This window comes from Lampetra planeri, chromosome 74 (assembly GCF_965212315.1).
Source record: "Lampetra planeri chromosome 74, kcLamPlan1.2.h2, whole genome shotgun sequence".
Lineage (NCBI taxonomy): Eukaryota > Metazoa > Chordata > Hyperoartia > Petromyzontiformes > Petromyzontidae > Lampetra > Lampetra planeri.
Genome location: NC_136179.1, coordinates 3,095,401 through 3,113,507, shown reverse-complemented (window position 1 = coordinate 3,113,507; position 18,107 = coordinate 3,095,401). Strand labels below are relative to the sequence as shown.

The window sequence follows — 18,107 nt, the reverse complement described above, 5'->3', positions numbered from 1 at the left end:
TCTTTTCATGGACGTGAAAATGTCATCGTGAAATGTCGCCAGCAGTGTGCTGGAGAGCCAAGCAACGACATGTACAAAGTGCTGCTCATCGCGAGCAGCACCGATGGAGGTCGTCACGGCACACGAGGGGGTGGGTGTCCAGCACCACACCCGGCCGCCTTTGTCTCCCCAGTGGCGATGTTGACACACCGCACCGGGTACTCGTTTGAGGCTGAGTCGAAACTCTCGCTCCCTTCATTTCAACAAACTTGAACTCTGACCCCGCTCTCTGACGTCACCGCTCAGCGTAACCTCATCGGCGTCAAACGCCAGGGGGAGGTGTTCCTCGCTAGTGACGTCATGTCACCCACCCCCAACCACCGCGCTCTCGAGCGTGACGTCACCTCCGCTCGGCCGCTGTCGATATCTGTCCCAGTGCCAATCCTTATTTGGGCAAAGCCACGCCCAGTAACTGGCGGCTCATTAACATAATGTTTTCGTGAAAGTCGTCGCGAGTTTCGAGCCGCTCATTGTGGGAGGGGAGTGTCATCGTACCCCGCAAGTGACGTCATGTCACCTGCTGCCGCGTGACGTCGCGAGGGACCAGGAAGTTGCCGCTCCGCCCGTACACTGAAATCCGAGGTGAGAAATTCTCATCGCGGTTGTGGTGGTTGTGGTGGTGGTTATGGTGGTTGTTGTTGTGGTGGTGGTGGTTGTTGTGGTGGTGGTGGTGGTGGTTGCGGTGGTAGTGGTGGTTGCGGTGGTGGTTGTTGCGGTGGTGGTTGTTGCGGTGGTGGTGGTAGCGGTGGTGGTTGCGGTGGTGGTTGTGGTGGTTGTGGTGGTGGTTGTTGCGGTGGTGGTGGTTGCGGTGGTGGTGGTTGCGGTGATTGGTTGTGGATGTGGTGGTGGTTGTTGTTATGGTGGTGGTTGTTGTTGTTTACCGAGGTAGAGCCTCGCTCTCTCTCTCGTAAGGATGTCAATTGAGTAGCAGCGAGCATGGAAGCGATGTCCAGGTTGGAACTTTACAACGCGAGGCCTTGCCTCCTGCCCTCGGCTGATCGCGTTTGCTTCAATTCTCTCGCTTAGTTTAGCAATCTGTGGAAGAACGTAATCAGCCAGTTTATGCGTTAGTTGTGTGTTGACCGACTCTTTGTGTTGCATTGCATTACATTTCAAATGTTACAAAGTTTGTTTGCTTAAGTGCAGTCACCAAACCTCTAAATTCTAGATTTGAAGCTTTCGTGACTGCAATGATTCATATTCTTAAGTTTTTTCGGTGAAGTCACGTAGGTTAAAACATTAAAAAGTAAAATAAAATAAAAATAAAAATCACGACGTTTCGGAGGCAACACATTCTTTTGAGATGGGTGGTGGTGGGAATCCGGTTTCAAGTAGGAATCTGTGTGGGTAGCTTTCCTGTAGACAGAATGTCCAAGGATCCGTCAGGCCTCCTCTCAAACAGAATATCCAAGAATGGTAGTTTACCGTCTTTCTCCACTTCCATGGTGAATCTGATGGATGGGTGTCTAGAATTGATGTGGTCCAAGAAGTGGTTCAATGCTGGGAGGCCATGTGGCCAGATGACGAAAGTGTCGTCTTTGGAAGAACAGGAAAGCCACCCACACAGATTCCTACTTGAAACCGGATTCCCACCACCACCCATCTCAAAAGAACTCTCTCATCAAAACGCTATACCACGGAGCCCATGGCATTTCTGACCAACACCACCTGACCAGTGAATTGAGACATGTACATCGGGCCCTCAGGATGAACGCATACTCTGACCGCACTATCCGCCAAGCTGTCTCTCCCACCATACAGAAACAGCCACATGAAACTCCGACCAAAACTATCACGTTGCCATACATAGCAGGCGTGACCAAAAAGATCTCCAAAATTCTAAACAAACATAAGATCCAAGTCCGATTCAGTACAGTGCATAAAATCCGTGATTTGATTCCATCTGTGAAGGATGTCGTTCCTGACTTACAGTATCCTGGAGTCTACAAATTGAGTTGCATTTGTGGTGATTGCTACATTGGAGAAACGAAACGTCATGTTTCTGATCGTGTCCGCGAGCACAAGTCAGATCTGAAACACGGCAGAACTGATTCTTCGGCCGTTGCCGATCATTGCTACAACTCGGTGGGCTCTCATGAAATTGTATTTTCCGAGACCAAGGTTCTCTGCAAACCTCCTGGCTACCATCAAAGGTTTGTACACGAAGCCATACAAATATACAAACACAGACATAATTTCAACCGTGATGACGGTTACAAACTGAGTAATCATTGGAAAGATGTGATTAACCATGCAAAAAAGATTTAACTACACTTATTTTCCAATCTTATTTGACAGACAACCATTACTGTTTAACCATGTTTAGTGGTGGTCTTCTTGTTACAGGTTGAGTCACAAACCGCACCTCTCCATAACAAAGGCTCAGCCTTTGTTATGCAGTCTATTCTTAATCTCAAACCTCACCTTACCATATTAATAATAAGTATGCGGCCCTTGCCCCACCACCTTCTCCAACCATTATATAAACGCAGTGGCAACTCCTGCAATCTCTCATTTACTTGATACAGCTGTCGTGGCTGTGACGGTACCGCCTGAAGACGGAAGCTTGTGTTGCCTCCGAAACGTCGTGATTTTTATTTTATTTTACTTTTTAATGTTTTTACCTACGTGACTTTACTGAAAAAACCTAAGAATATAAACCTCCAAATCTCTCATTGACACAAGGCCCTAATTATAATATGTTATAATTATTATAATGTTATAAGTATATGTTATAATTATAATATGTTATAATAATTTAATATATTGTAATAATTATAATATGTTATAATAATTATAATATGTTATAATAATTATAATATGTTATAATTATAATATGTTGTAATAATTATAATATGTTGTAATAATTATAATATGGTGTCATAATTATAATATGTTATAATCATTATAATATGTTATAATCATTAAATTTGCTCAAAATGTCCCCCCAGTATATTGCTATAAAAATATTTTTTTTAACTAATAATTGCGATGCTATGTTAATAAAAACAATTTGCTAAACCTCGGCCACAAAATCTGGACTTGTCTTCATATAACAATGCATAGATTTCTGTTTATATGATTGCGTTGTACTTTATGAATCCCTAATCTCTGCCATTACATACTATGAAACAAGAAAAGGTAAAAAAGAAAAAACATAGCAATGTAATACAATACACAGGCGTTGTTTCTCTGTGTGCCTATGTGTGTCTCTCTCTGTGCGTCTCTGTCATCTCTCTCTGTGTCTATGTGTGTGTGTCTCTCTCTGTGTCTCTCTCTCTGTGTGTTTCTGTGTCATCTCTCTCTGTGTGTCTCTGTGTGTGTCTCTCTCTGTGTGTCTCTGTGTCATCTCTCTCTGTCTATGTGTCTCCGTGTCTGTGTTTTGTCTCTCTCTCAAATTGAACAATCTTTGGAAGAACATAATCAATAATTAACCAGGTGGGGTGTTGACTGTTATGTTAGCCGACTCTCTGTGTTGTTTTGCATTACATTTCTAAGTTTCCTAGGTTTGTTTTCTCTTTCATTTGTACCTGATGATTGCTTGTGTTGCAATCAAAACATCGTATGCTATTATTTAAAAAAAAAATTCTACATTACTTTACTGAAAGAACCAGAGTATCTTTCTTAAGTTTTAATTTCTCTTCACCTGGCTGGCTACTTTGTAACTTTATTTTATTTTCAATATTCTTTTTTTTTTCATTTTTTACCAGGCCACGCCCGCTTGAGCTGCTGTACTGCTCTTGTTTTCAGAAGCGACCTGCCCACAACAACAATAACAACAAGGTAGGGCTTGTCACACGCGTGGCGGTGTTCACTCTGGACGCGCGGTGGTGTACACTTTCTACATGTGGAGGGGAAACCCGGCGATTGGGAAGGAAATCAATGCAACCACGGGGAGAGAGGGAGAGACACGCAGCCTCGGCTGTGTTGATTGATCCTCAATTAATTACTTGGTGGAGTGAGGAAGCATTAATACTGAGCAGGTGAAGGTGGCCAGGCGTGAGTCTGGACACACCACCACCTGTGAACCATGCCAGTGTGTGACAGTGGTGGAGCCAGTGGGGGTGGGGTAGCACGTGCCCCCCCCCCCCCCCCCACGATCTGATAGAAATCCCTAATTTCGATGGGATCATTGGGGTTTATTATTAAATAGCTTCACTACCCGGCTTCGCCCGGGACTTGGATTCTTGTCTTGGATAAATTTCATATTCCCTCATATTTCACTGAAACACCCAGAAAAAAATTGATGCTTGCAAGAAAGAAAAAAGCTGAAACAAATCAAGTTACCTAAATCGGATGTTTTCACTGAAGGAAATTCAACCTTAATCCACTTCTACGCAAGGTCGATTTTGGCCACTTGGGAAGGGAATGACGTGGCGAGCTGAAAAGTCGCGTTCACTTAGAAATTCCAGACAGCATTGCAGACCGCTTAACTCAGGTGTGATGCGGGTTGACGCCACACACTTCATGGTCATTCCCCCCCCCCCCCCCCCAAAATACAAAAGTCTATTTTTATACTTTTTGCGTTGTGTACAGTTTGGAACCTACCCACATGCAAAATTTCAAGTGTGTGGCATGTTGGGAAGCTAAACATTTCGAACAGACACGTATCCACACATTTCCCTTTTATATATATAGATAAATCGGCATTTTGCGACCCCCCCCACTGCCACCGTGTGGGAAATTATCACATTTCAGTGACTCTATGAGAGGACAACATAAGTAATGGCAAAGCAGTTACAAACCACTCGCAGAATTGTGCGAAGTGGCGTATACAGTACACGACTTCCCTGAAGGCATCGCCTTCAGCGAGCGCAATGCCGATCACACGCGTCGAATAAAAAGCAAGGGACAAGTCCTTACTAACAACTCCTATCATTTTTCATTGCTGGAGGGGTTGCGACCCCTACCTGAAATCCTGGCTCCGCCTCTGAGTGTGTGACAGTGTCAAGTTTGTATTTGCAGTAAAGTCTATTAATGCTATTGAGCAGGGAGGTTATATCAAAACAGTAGTTTATTTTAGTTTTCCTCTGGAAGTCTTTATAAGAATGGAGTCAGGAAGTTATCACAGCACACGTGCAGCTGACGTCGGAACTGTTCATCCTTCCAAGGACATCTGTGTCTGGCTTCACACCTCTAAGTTGTGATTGAACATTAATTTATGCATATCTGCATAACACAAATAGTATTTTTTTCAACACCCTTTGCTATGTCAGCTAAATTTAGCTTTCATAAATATTCCTTTTGAAGCCAGACAGCCTAAATTGTGTGCTCGGAGTTTTGGGTTAACATTCATTTTGAAGATACGAGCGCTTCCAGGCATGTTTATAACCATTTGCCCTCTCATTGTGTGCCATAAGAGCTCGCGTGATGAATTTGGGACACGTTTTTGCCTATATCATAAAATATGAATAACTATAGATGTGTAAGTCACGTGTGACTATATATATGCATTCCTCTATGCCTCGATACTGATGTGTAGATGGTGTGGATAGTTTTTTTTTCTTTCTGCAGCTGTCGCTTTCTCTGCAAAATTGGTCTGATGGAGCAAAGATACTCGGCGCGACTCGGTGCAAAAAGGCAACAATGTGACCGGTGTGCATACAGCACGGATCGTCCTGAACATTTTACACAGCACCAGAGAACTCACACAGGAGAGAAACCCTTCAAGTGCAGTGTGTGTGGAAAGGCGTTTGCACGTTCATATACTCTTGTAGAACACCAGAGAACACACACGGGAGAGAAACCCTTCAAGTGTAGTGTGTGTGGGAAGGCGTTTGCACGTTCATCTACTTTTGTAGAACACCAGAGAACACACACGGGAGAGAAACCCTTCAAGTGCAGTGTGTGTGAGAAGGCGTTTGCACAGTCATCTGTTCTTGTAGAACACCAGAGAACACACACGGGAGAGAAACCCTTCAAGTGCAGTGTGTGTGGGAAGGCGTTTGCATGTTCATCGACTCTTAAAAAACACCAGAGAACACACACGGGAGATAAACCCTTCAAGTGCAGTGTGTGTGGGAAGGGGTTTGCATGTTCATCAAATCGTCATTTACACCAGAGAACACACATGGGAGAGAAACCCTTCAAGTGCAGTGTGTGTGGGAAGGCGTTTGCACAGTCATCTGTTCTTGTAGAACACCAGAGAACACACACGGGCGAGAACCCCTTCAAGTGCAGTGTGGGTGGGAAGGCATTTTTATATTCATCTGCTCTTGTAACACACCAGAGAACACACACGGGAGATAAACCCTTCAAGTGCAGTGTGTGTGGGAAGGGGTTTGCATGTTCATCAAATCGTCATTTACACCAGAGAACACACATGGGAGAGAAACCCTTCAAGTGCAGTGTGTGTGGGAAGACGTTTTCAGTTTCATCTAATCTTGTACAACACCAGAGAACACACACGGGAGAGAAACCCTTCAAGTGCAGTGTGTGTGGGAAGGCGTTTGCACATTCATCTGCTTTTGTAGTACACCAGAGAACACACACGGGAGAGAAACCCTTCAGGTGCACTCTGTGCGGGAAGGCGTTTGCACGTTCATCAATTCTTCATGTACACCAGAGAACACACACAGGAGAGAAACCCTTCAGGTGCACTCTGTGCGGGACGGCGTTTGCACGTAAACAAATTCTTCAAAAACACCAGAGAACACACAAGCATCAGAATATCCACAAGGAGTGGAGTCTGAAATCAGCTTGTGAAAGTCAAAGTGCCGCAATGAGCCCATCCCTCATGAAACAAGAACCGGAAGGAAATCCCAGCTTGGACACTTTTAAAGGTATCGAGGTGAAATATGAGGAGGTGAAATATGAGGACGTGAAATGTGAAGAAGTGATGGTGAAGAGTGAAGAAGTGAAGGTAAAATGTGAAGATGAAGAGTCAACTCCAAAATCGGACCGTCACATCGATGGAGGCAACGTGAAGCAGGAGGAGAATTCTGACTGTGAGGCAGAGCGAGGCAACTCCCAGCAGTTTGTGGAGGTGGAGGTGTGGGTGGACTTCCTCCGAGACAATACAAAGTCAAATGGAGACCCGGTAGATGTGTCAGCTTGAGACGATTGTTCTCCAATAGATGCACCTTTGTCACAGACCTTTAATGACAAGAAATAAGTTTAACACTCAATTCCTAGGTTCAACTTGCAGGGTAAGAGCAGCCAGTCTTTGTGGATGTGTGGGTTTAGTAGATCTCTAACCAGGAGCGAGAGCCAATAAGCTCCCAAGCATTCACTATGTTTTAATAATTCCATTTATATGGTGCTTAATCGCCCCGGCAATTTCGGAGTTTTGTATCGTATCTCGTCTCAAACACTCGAAGAGCATCCCCAGGTAGCAGCTGCCCCTGTGTGGCATAAGGTGGTGGCCCTGCACCGGCCTGCATGTGGACAAGATCCTGTTTGGAATTTGCTCAATTTTGACCCAGACGCCAGCATGCAATGGCCTACTCGTTTTGAATGGCGCAATAGTATGTTGTACATAAACTGTTAAGCAGACGGTGCATATTGTTTTTTTAAATAGCTTCTTGTTAATACGATGTAACCTGTTGCAGTATATTTCAGTGCAGTAATTCAATTTTGTTAAAATGACTCCATAATTTAGAATGAATACTTGAATGATTGATTGCGTCCATGTAACATTTTGTCTATAAGGGTCAAATATTGAATAAGTGATGTTAGGACAAAGAGTGTTTTGGAATAACCTGTAATGATAACTCGGGTGAGACCCGTTCTTCTGATACAGGTCAAAGGGTATTTTTGTGTTTTGGAAGCGTCTGCCTCTGGAGCAACTCATTGTCCTTGAAATAGGGAGCACACACCTACGTGACTTTACCGAAAAAACCTAAGATTATGAACCCTTGCAGTCACGGAAGCTTCAAATCTAGAAGAAAATGCCACTCAAAGGTTACACGTAGAGGAACATTCTCTACAACACGAATTATAATTGTGTCTTACGTGTTCACGTAGATTTTGTCTAACTAGGACGAGAAATGCCCCTTGCTGATTAACGTCTGGATGTTCGTAACTGTCGGTTGAAGCAAGCCCAGCTGCTCTTGAGACGCTGTGCACCAATAAGGCTCCACAGGTGGCTTGCACTGAATCAATGATGCACTCCCAGAAGACTGTGCTAGTTATAGTTTGTGTAAAACATTCCTTTGTTTCGTGGAGAGATCGATAAATGAAAGATGTCATGTCTGCTGATCTGCTTCATAGCTAGGAGGTAATTTTAAGAGCACATTTGAAATGCATTTTTGGTACAGATTTGTATTGGGTTACAAGGCAGAGCACATCTAGTAGATACATTCTCCACACAACACTCAATCGAAATTTGCATGACGTCTTATATGTTGGCGAACTAGGACAAGAAATGGTTCTTGCCGATTAACGTCTGGATGTTCACAACCATGGGTTGAAGCAAGCCTGACCGCCTACAGCCCCCTCACAACCATTTACGGCCTTGGGCCAGGAAAGTCACGAAAAAAATTGCGCACGAACGACGCATCCACGCAAACTCCCGATGCTCCGTTTTGAATTAGATAATTTTATTTCTTCATTAAAGCTTATATAATTTTACATCTGGAAGCCTTCATTGAAAACAACATTTCGTGTGAATTTTCTCTAGTTAAGTAGATGGCCTTACCGGGGTTCGGTTCGATGCGGACTTTCACCTGGTTGGGATTGCAGGGTGGAGATAAGGCGACATAGAGCTGACCGTGCCAGAAAACCGCCGTCTGCAGATCGATTCCAACGTGAGCTAACGTCTGTCCCTGCGCCTCCGTCATTCATGCAGGGGGTGCTGTTGTATGTGTTGGAATTATGAAAATTTTGATAAAAATAATAAAAATTAAAAATTTTCCGAAAAATGCGTAAATCGCATAAATTATGATAGTGTGTATTAATATGCATAAATTATGATAATGTGTGTAATAATATGCATAAATTATGATAATCACGGAGATAATCGTAGTAGTTTATGCGGATGCTTGCGATTATGTTAATGTGTGCAGTTATGATAATTAAGCTTAGTTTCGTTTATCCAGAGTTATATCAATCAGGATAACACGATTATCATTGATTAAACATTTACCGATTATCTTAGTGTGTGTTATGTTATTTTAGGTCTCCAGTTTAATATCTCATCACAGGATACAGTTCTAAGGAATAAGACAGTTTTGCATGGACTTGGAAAGAAGCACTCGAGACTTGGTGTTCAGCAATTTTAATTCTAAACAAACACATGACACTCTAGTATGCAAAAGCAAGTATATGTCAATAAATTCATGGGCAAGATTATGCAATTAACGAAAATGAATGACTAAAACATTCCTTATTCATGTAACTCGACGGCAGCAACTGCTTTGCACGATCAGTTGATATTGAACGCACCACCTTGAAATGGCAACCCTTTTTGAAACGCAAAGATAATTTTTTTGAAAGTCTTATTCGTGTGCGTGTTGTGTGTGCGTTGTCCCCTCGTAATATTAATTAAATTTCTTAGAGCCGGGAGTTGTGTCGTTAGCTTGTGTGGTGTGGGAGGATACAACCCGCCGCCAGCGAAGTTCCTCTCTGGGTTGGGCGTGGCCGCAGCGAGCCGTGCTGCCTTCCTCTCTCCACTGCTCGATTCAGTTTGCACGACGCTCGCCGTCGTGTTGTGCAATGATTCCGTCGTCGGATAGCGCGCAGCTCCTCCACGAGTTGGCACGACGCTCGGTGACGCCCAAGTCGTGCTGCTCGTGCGCTCTCTCTTTCTCTCCTTGATCGCTGCCGACTTCACACGGACACTCGCCCTTCAGGCGGTGTTGCTCAGGCTCTGGACAACGCGGCTGTGCGCGCTCACCGGCTTGGAGCGCTCATCCGCTGCTGCTCGTCCTTTTTGATGCTCGCTTGGTCGACGCTCGGCGATTTCTGCCCTTTTACAGGTTGATTGCTTGTCGTCACTCGTCTCTCTCTTCTCCGTGCTTTCCTTTGTTCGTGCAGCTGCCAGCTTCACTCGCACTTAACTTCGTTCTGCGAGAAGCGACACCTGCTATCGGCATCGGTGTTTGCTCCCTCACGATGCTCTGCCAGCTGGAGCACGGCTGAAACCCACCCTCGACCCAGGTTGAACTCAGACTTCTGCGACTCGAACGACCCCTCCTCGTTCCATCACTTCTCGAGGCACGACGCGCCCCAGCTCCCTTGCGAGTCCCGTCGCAACGCTGCGTCGCAAGCCGAGTCGCGAGACTGAGCGCGACTTGAACAGACTGCACTCAGGCGGTCACTCTACGACCCCTCGTCGTCCCATCTCTCCTCGAGGCACGATCTGCCCCAGCTCCCTTGCGAGCCCCGTCGCAACGCCGCGTCGCAAGCCGAGTTGCGAGACTGAGCACGACTCGAACCAGACTGCTCATTCGCTATGTGCTCTTGTGCTTAAACTCAAAAACGTGACTCCCCTCTGCGCATTCCTTGCGAGAGGAACAACAACGAGAGAAACAGATGTCCCAGCTATGCCAGCACAGACCCCCCCCCCTCGCGACCCTTTGACCCCTCCTCCCTCTGGGTGGGTCATTCCGAGGCCAGACCCCGCTGGAAGACAAAGGTGGTCGAGGAGATGTATGCAATACCTTATGTGGTCCTGTGTGTTACATTTATTCTTGATATTTCTTATATTTTAATGTCCTGAGGTTAAGTGCAACTAAGTTTCCACTTACGCTTCCTTAACTGTTGGAATTCGTAATTATTATTATTTTTTTTGGTCAGGTAGATAGAAACATACAATACAAAATAATATATATATACCGTGAATACGAGTAATACAAGGGAATTACTAATAAAAAGCCCCTATTGTTTGTTGGTTAATTCTTTTTGTTAAGTTTCTACTTTTCGGTACGGAAAACGTTTAAGGAAAACGCGAGTTGCAAAAGTTGTTTTTCTCTGCTCTGCACCCCATCCGTGTATCTCCAGATGTCTTGGGAGGTTAGTCCATCGATCTTTTTGTCCATCTGGATGTCTATGACCTCTCTGTGACCGAATTCTTATCGTTTTAATGGCCCTCCATGTTTCATAGATTCCTGGTGTGCTTGTGAGGAGAAGTGGGTTGTTTTCATTGTTTAATTAAAAAAATATATATAGATATAATTTTAAAAAAAATTCTTAATTATTCTTAATATTAATAACTGAAAACAGGGCATAGATACAACAGCGCGTAGGTTTGCAGCGCCCCCTGCATGAAAACGATGGAAAGTGCAGCGTTCATCACAGATAGATGAAGTGCGCTGATATAAGAGTACGAGCGGGAAGTACCCGGCGTTGCCTGGGCGAAAAAGACACACACACACGGACTTAGACACACATGCACAGACATTCGCTTCAGATACACATGGAGTTACACACGCAAATCGACGTACACACATACAGCGACTCAAACACGTAGACTCTCACACACACATGGACCTAAGCACACATGGATTTACACACATCGACTAAGAGACACACACATGGACTTACACACAACATGGACCCACGCACACACATGGACTCACATATGTAATAAACGACTCTGTCAGGCTTTCTTGGTCTCGTTTGTCGTTTATTTAGGTTCTTCGTATCGCACCCCGCTGGTCCTCGCCCGGACCCGCGCCGCCTCCGCCGCGTGCCCCGCGACGCTCCGTGTGGCCCGCACTCGCTGGTGGCCGCTCCGCTCTCTCCGTGTGCCCCGCACACGCCGCCAGCCACACCGCTCGCTCCGTGTGCCCCGCACACTCCGCTAATCACTCACTAGCCACGTGTGCCCCGCACACTCTGCTAGTCACTCACTAGCCACGTGTGCCCCGCACACTCTGCTAGTCACTCACTAGCCACGTGTGCCCCGCACACTCTGCTAGCCCCTCACTAGCCACGTGTGCCCCGCACACTCTGCTAGCCCCTCACACTCTGCTAGCCCCGTCTACCCCACGCACACCGCTGGCCGACGGTGTGCATAGGTCTTCGACCACGTGGCAGATGGCGCTGCTCCACCACGTGGCAGATGGCGCCATCTCTCGCACTGCCCAGCGTGGCTTCCCCTGTTCTCGCTCCGTTTCAACTTCCCGATCTCTTCCGGCTCTCTCCCTATATCCTTCCCATCACGTGACCCTGACTCCTCCTTCCCGTAATGCACCCGTCTCCGCCCCGCATTCACCTCGTCTCCCATTGGAGCCAAGGTGAGCAGTGGCTCCTCCCACACGCTCCGTGTGATTGGCGCGGAGGCCAGCAACCACCCCGTTTATGCTCGCATTACACATATGTTGAAGTGCAAATGACGACACGGAGGCAGGTCTTCAGTTAAGGGCTTGCGCCAGTTATTTATTAAGGGTTTTTGGATAAATTCCCCAGGGGTAAGTGTCCTTCACTAGGTTTCTTCACACGAATCTTCACTCTGTCTGTTCCTAGCTCGGCTAGCGCCAAGGCTCTCTCCCTCGAGTCAGATCGGGGGTTCAGCCAACACCGACCGACCGACCGAGAAAGAGCAGCACCTTCTATCACTACGGCCGGCTTGTCTCCAGACTCCCTGAGCTCTACCCCTGGCTGGCTCTTCAACCGCTCTCTTTCCCGGGCTCCTACAGTAACCCCGCGTTCGTTACGTGGTCCCCCTTAAGTACCGAGAGGAGACGTGGCGTCATCACCTCGCCCAGCGTGCATGACGTCATCGCACTGAACAACGAGCATGAGGTCACATCCCTATATTACTCCTCCACACAGAGACTCGCACACATTGGCCTCCACACATACGGACTCGCACAGACATGGACTTTAGATACACACACATGGTGTTATACACACATATCGACTCACAAACACATTGACTTACACAAATATGAACTAACAAAGATCAAAGACCCCCCATATAGCCTTAACAGACTGTAGGGGCAAGTGCTGTTAGCGAGCACCTATGGACTAACTAACACAGGGACTAACACACATACACATCGACGTACATACATCAACTGACACACATAGACACACACACAGTGACTTACATGAAGCCATGCACACACATGGACTAACACACACACATGGACTAATATGCACACTTGGACTTACACACACATCGACGTACACACACAAACATCTGGCATTGCCTGGGCAAAAAAGACACAGATACTCCGACTTACACACACACACACATGGACCTAAACACACACACATATGGACTCAAATACACACATCGACTCACACACACATCGACTTACACAGCAATCCCCGATGATGCCACAGCTAGAGCAATTAACTCTCTCTGGCGAGCCTTAGCGAGGAGCAGTTTCAAAACAAAGGTCTTCCCAGTACTGGCAGGTGCATCAAGGATAAAAATGACTCGATTTGTAGTCTCAATGTCTTCCAAGATTTCCGTGTAGGCTTCTATTTGTGCATCCATCAGCTTTGGTTAATTTTCCCAAAGAAATGTAAGATTCTGTCAAGCATAATAGCATATTTCACTAGGATCTCTTGAGCAAGGGCATGCAGGTTGTCCCTGTAGGGTGTTGGTAGTCCCATAGACGTGAAGTATTTTCCAGCAATGGAGTGCAGTTTGTCGTGAAGGAGGATGAGGGCCTGTTTGAAGATAACATCAGAAAAGTTGTCGTCCAGGTTTGTATTTTGTTATTGAGTTCCGTGGAGGATGTCCTCACTCATGCCCTCTTTGTATTTTTGCCAGAGTCCTATGGGGTTAGATGGGCTGCAAACTTGAAGATTCATGCAGAAGAGCAATGTCAGTTGGAAAGGAGACTGACCAACAGAAGCTTCTGTCATAGCTTTATGAATATGGTGATCATGTGCAAGAATTGCACGAAGATTGCATGCTTCCCTGTAGGTTTGACAGACAACTCGTTCCACTTTTTATAGGTCTTGGAAAGATATGTGCCCTTTGGCAACATGGAAAAGCATTGGGAGAAAGTTGCACTGCTGATTGTTGGGATGAACTGTGTAGACTCGTCCGAAGGCATCTGATTCACCGTCAGCAGCACTTCGCTTCCATTTTTTTAGCAGTCCATGTATAGTAGGAAGGAACTTAATGGTAGAGCAGGTTGGCAGCAAATGGGTCACTTGGACACAAAACCAAGAACGCCATCAGAGTGGTATCTTGTGGAGCCAGGGCCTGTTGTTGGGCATTTCCTTTGGTGACCAAGATGCGTTGACCATTTTGGAGGTGAAGTGCCAAATGGATGACTGTGGGGGAACGGTCATGGATGGGTAAGCCATGAATTCAGCAAATTGCCTCATTGTTGCTCATGTATATTGCTTGGAAAAAAAGTTTTGGGTCATGCACACTTTGCCCATCTGTTTTGTAAGGCAAAGACAACCATGTCAGAGCCTTTTTACTTAAAAATTTCATGGTGAAATTTCCCACTTTTTTACGTAATATATAGGATATTAAGGCTAAGCACACCCGAGGATTGTACTTTTGTTGAAAAATGAAGCTGTAAAAATTTGGCCATTATTGGCCAAAAACGGCATAGGTTAGCATGCCTATTTTCTATATTGGGACGTGAACATTTCATCATAAAATGTTCCACTTTTAATCTAACACATAGCATACTAAGGGTAAATACAATTGATGAATGAACATTTTGTTGAAAAATTAAGCTATGAAAATTTGGCTTATTTTGGATAAAACTGGCATAAGTACCCAATTTTCCTTTTGGGACATGAAAATTTAATCGTGAAATTTCTCACTTTTAAAGTAATTTAGAGCATACTAATGCTTAACAAAATGGAGGAATTCAGTTTTTCTTGAAAAATCTAGCTATGAAAATGTAGCAAATTTTGGCCAAGAACGGCATTGGTAAAGTATGCCGATTTGATCTTTTTGCTTCAAATTTCATCGTGAAATTTTCCACTTTTAATATAATACATAGCATACTAAGGCTAAATACAATAGAGGAATTAACTTTCGTCCAAAAATAAAGCTGTGAAAGTTGGGCTTATTTGGCCTAAAATCGGCACAGTATGCCGATTAACTTTTTTATATTCGAAAATTTCATGCATGAAATTTCCCACTTTTTAACGTAATATATAGTCTACTCAGGCTAAACACAACCAAGGAATGCACTTTTCGTTGAAAAATAAAGCTAGGAAAATTGGATAAATTTTTCCAAAAAACGGCATAGGTTAGTATGGCCATTTTATTTTTTATGGACGTGAAAATGTCATCGTGAAATTTCGCCAGCGGTGTTCTGGAGAGCCAAGCAACGACATGTACAAAGTGCTGCTCATAGCGAGCAGCACCGATGGAGGTCGTCACGGCACACGAGGGGGTGGGTGGCCAGCACCACGCCCGGCCGCCTTTGTCTCCCCAGTGGCTTTGTTGACACACCGTACCGGGTACTCGTTTGAGGCTGAGTCGAAACTCTCGCTCCCTTTATGTCAACAAACTTGAACTCTGACCCCGCTCTCTGACGTCACCGCGCAGCGTGACCTCATCGGCGTCAAACGCCAGGGGGAGGAGTTCCTCGCTATTGACGTCATGTCACCCACCCCCGACCACCGCGCGCTCGAGCGTGACGTCACCTCCGCTCGGCCGCTGTCGATATCTGTCCCAGTGCCAATCCTTATTTGGGCAAAGCCACGCCCAGTAACAGGCGACTCATTAACATAATGTCTTCGTGAAAGCCGTTGCGAGTTGAGAGCCGCTCATTGTGGGAGGGGAGTGTCATCGTCCCCCGCAAATGACGTCATGTCGCCTGCTGCCGCGTGACGTCGCGAGGAACCAGGAAGTTGCCGCTCCGCCCATGATTCTAGATTTGAAGCTTTCGATTTCTGCAAGGAATCATCTTCTTAGGTTTTTTCGGTAAAGTCACGTAGAAAGTAAAATAAAAAATAAAACAAAAATCACGACGTTTCGGAGGCAACACAAGTCTCCGTCATCAGGTGGGACCGTCACAGCCAGATTAGCTGTATCAAGTGAGGCAATGATTCAAGATGTAATCCCTTAAAAGCGAGTTGAGGGGGGAGGGAGAGGGAGGGGGGAGCTCATCAGTCTATGGTAGCCAATGAAAGGAACGTATGGGGAGGGAGGGGGGGCGAGGCCAAAAGGGTGGCCGATGGACGTGGAAGCGCTTGTGCGCAAGCGGCCAATTACTGCACACGCCAACACAATGGAGCGATTGTGCGCAAGCGGCCAGCCACTGCACCCGCCAACACATGCTCCGCCCATGCACTGAAATCCGAGGTGAGAAATTGTTGTGGTGGTGGTGGTTGTTGTTTTGGTGGTTGTGGTGGTTGTGGTTGTTGTTGTTGTTTACCGAGGTAGAGCCTCGCTCTCTCGTAGGGATGTCAATTGAGTAGCAGCGAGCATGGAAGCGATGTCCAGGTTGAAACTTTACAACGCGGGGCCTTGCCTCCTGCCCTCGCCTGATCGCGTTTGCTTCAAATCTCTCGCTTAAGTTTAATTTCTCTTCACCTGGCTCGCAACTTTGTAACTTTGTTTTACTTCATATATTCTCAGTTTTTCTTTTCTTTTTTTACCAGGCCAAGCCCGCTTGAGCTGCTATACCGCTCTTGTTTTCAGAAGCGACCTTCCCACAACAACAAGGTGAGGTTTGTCAACAGCGTGGTGGTGTTCATTCTAGACGCGTGGCGGTGTTCACTTTAGACGCGTGGCGGTGTTCACTCTAGACGCGTGGTGGTGTTCACTCTAGACGTGTGGCGGTGTTCACGTTAGACGCGTGGCTGTGTTCACTATAGACGCGTGGTGGTGATCACTCTAGACGCGTGGTGGTGTTCACTCTAGACGCGTGGTGGTGATCACTTTAGACGCGTGGCGGTGTTCATTCTAGACGCGTGGCGGTGTTCACTCTGGACGCGTGGCGGTGTTCACTCTAGACGCGTGGTGGTGATCACTCTAAACGCGTGGTGGTGATCACTCTAGACGCGTGGTGGTGATCACTCTAGACGCGTGGTGGTGATCACTCTAAACGCGTGGCGGTGTTCACTCTAGACGCGTGGTGGTGTTCATTCTAGACGCGTGGCGGTGTTCACTCTAGACGCGTGGTGGTGTTCACTCTAGACGTGTGGCGGTGTTCACGTTAGACGCGTGGCGGTGTTCACTCTAAACGCGTGGTGGTGATCACTCTAGACGCGTGGTGGTGTTCATTCTAGACGCGTGGCGGTGTTCACTTTAGACGCGTGGCGGTGTTCACTCTAGACGCGTGGTGGTGTTCACTCTAGACGTGTGGCGGTGTTCACGTTAGACGCGTGGCGGTGTTCACTATAGACGCGTGGTGGTGATCACTCTAGACGCGTGGTGGTGTTCACTCTAGACGTGTGGCCGTGTTCACTTTAGACGCGTGGCGGTGTTCACTCTGGACGCGTGGCGGTGTTCATTCTAGACGCGTGGCGGTGTTCACTCTGGACGCGTGGCGGTGTTCACTCTAGACGCGTGGTGGTGTTCACTCTAGACGCGTGGCGGTGTTCACTCTAGACGCGTGGCGGTGTTCACTCTCTGCATGTGGAGTGAGGACAACCGGGAGATCCGGAGATAAATCCACGCGACCATGGGGAGAGAGAGACACGTAAACTCCAAATATACAGCAGGCGTCAGGGTTGGGATCGAACCCACGACTTCCTGTATGCCATGACAGGTAGTTAACATCTCACCACCAGGAGAGAGACATGCAGCCTCGGCTGTGTTGGTTGTTCCTCAATGAATTACTTGGAGTGAGGAAGCATTAATACTGAGCAGATGAAGGTGGCCAGGCATGGGTCTGGACACACCACCACCTGTGAACCGTGTCACTGAAAAACCCTGAAAAATTGATTCTTGTAAGAAAGAAAAAAGCTGAAAGAAATCAATTTAACTAAATGGGATGTTTTTCACTGAAGGAAATTTAACCTTAACCCACTTCTACGTAATGTCGATTTTGGCAACTCGGGAAGGGAATGACGTGGCAACCTGAAAATAGTCATGTTCACTGATTAATTCCAGACAGCATAAGCTGTGAAAATTTCATGATGCCAGAGCTCAGCGTTGGAGAGTTTTTGCTGCTTCACACAAACAAACATATGTAATTTCTGCTTTATATTTAAGATAGCAGTTGTACCTGTTATTCACACGG

At 46.2% G+C, this 18,107-nt stretch overlaps 1 protein-coding gene across 3 annotated transcripts; it reads left to right on the top strand.

Annotated features, from left to right (window-relative positions):
• Positions 1 to 509: 509 nt before the first annotated feature.
• Positions 510 to 9,543, top strand: LOC144737848 (uncharacterized). 3 transcript variants are annotated; one of them, XM_078620720.1, is made up of 3 exons: positions 510 to 621; positions 3,750 to 3,822; positions 5,554 to 9,543. In XM_078620720.1, exon 3 carries the CDS (start codon positions 5,582 to 5,584, stop codon positions 7,094 to 7,096), a length of 1,515 nt encoding a protein of 504 aa, XP_078476846.1. In that variant the 5' UTR covers positions 510 to 621; positions 3,750 to 3,822; positions 5,554 to 5,581; the 3' UTR covers positions 7,097 to 9,543. The 3 variants fall into 3 exon arrangements, with proteins under 3 accessions (XP_078476846.1, XP_078476847.1, XP_078476845.1); XM_078620721.1 differs by having other exon boundaries at positions 5,535 to 9,543; XM_078620719.1 differs by lacking the exon at positions 510 to 621 and adding an exon at positions 718 to 2,192.
• The last annotated feature ends 8,564 nt before the right edge of the window (positions 9,544 to 18,107 follow it).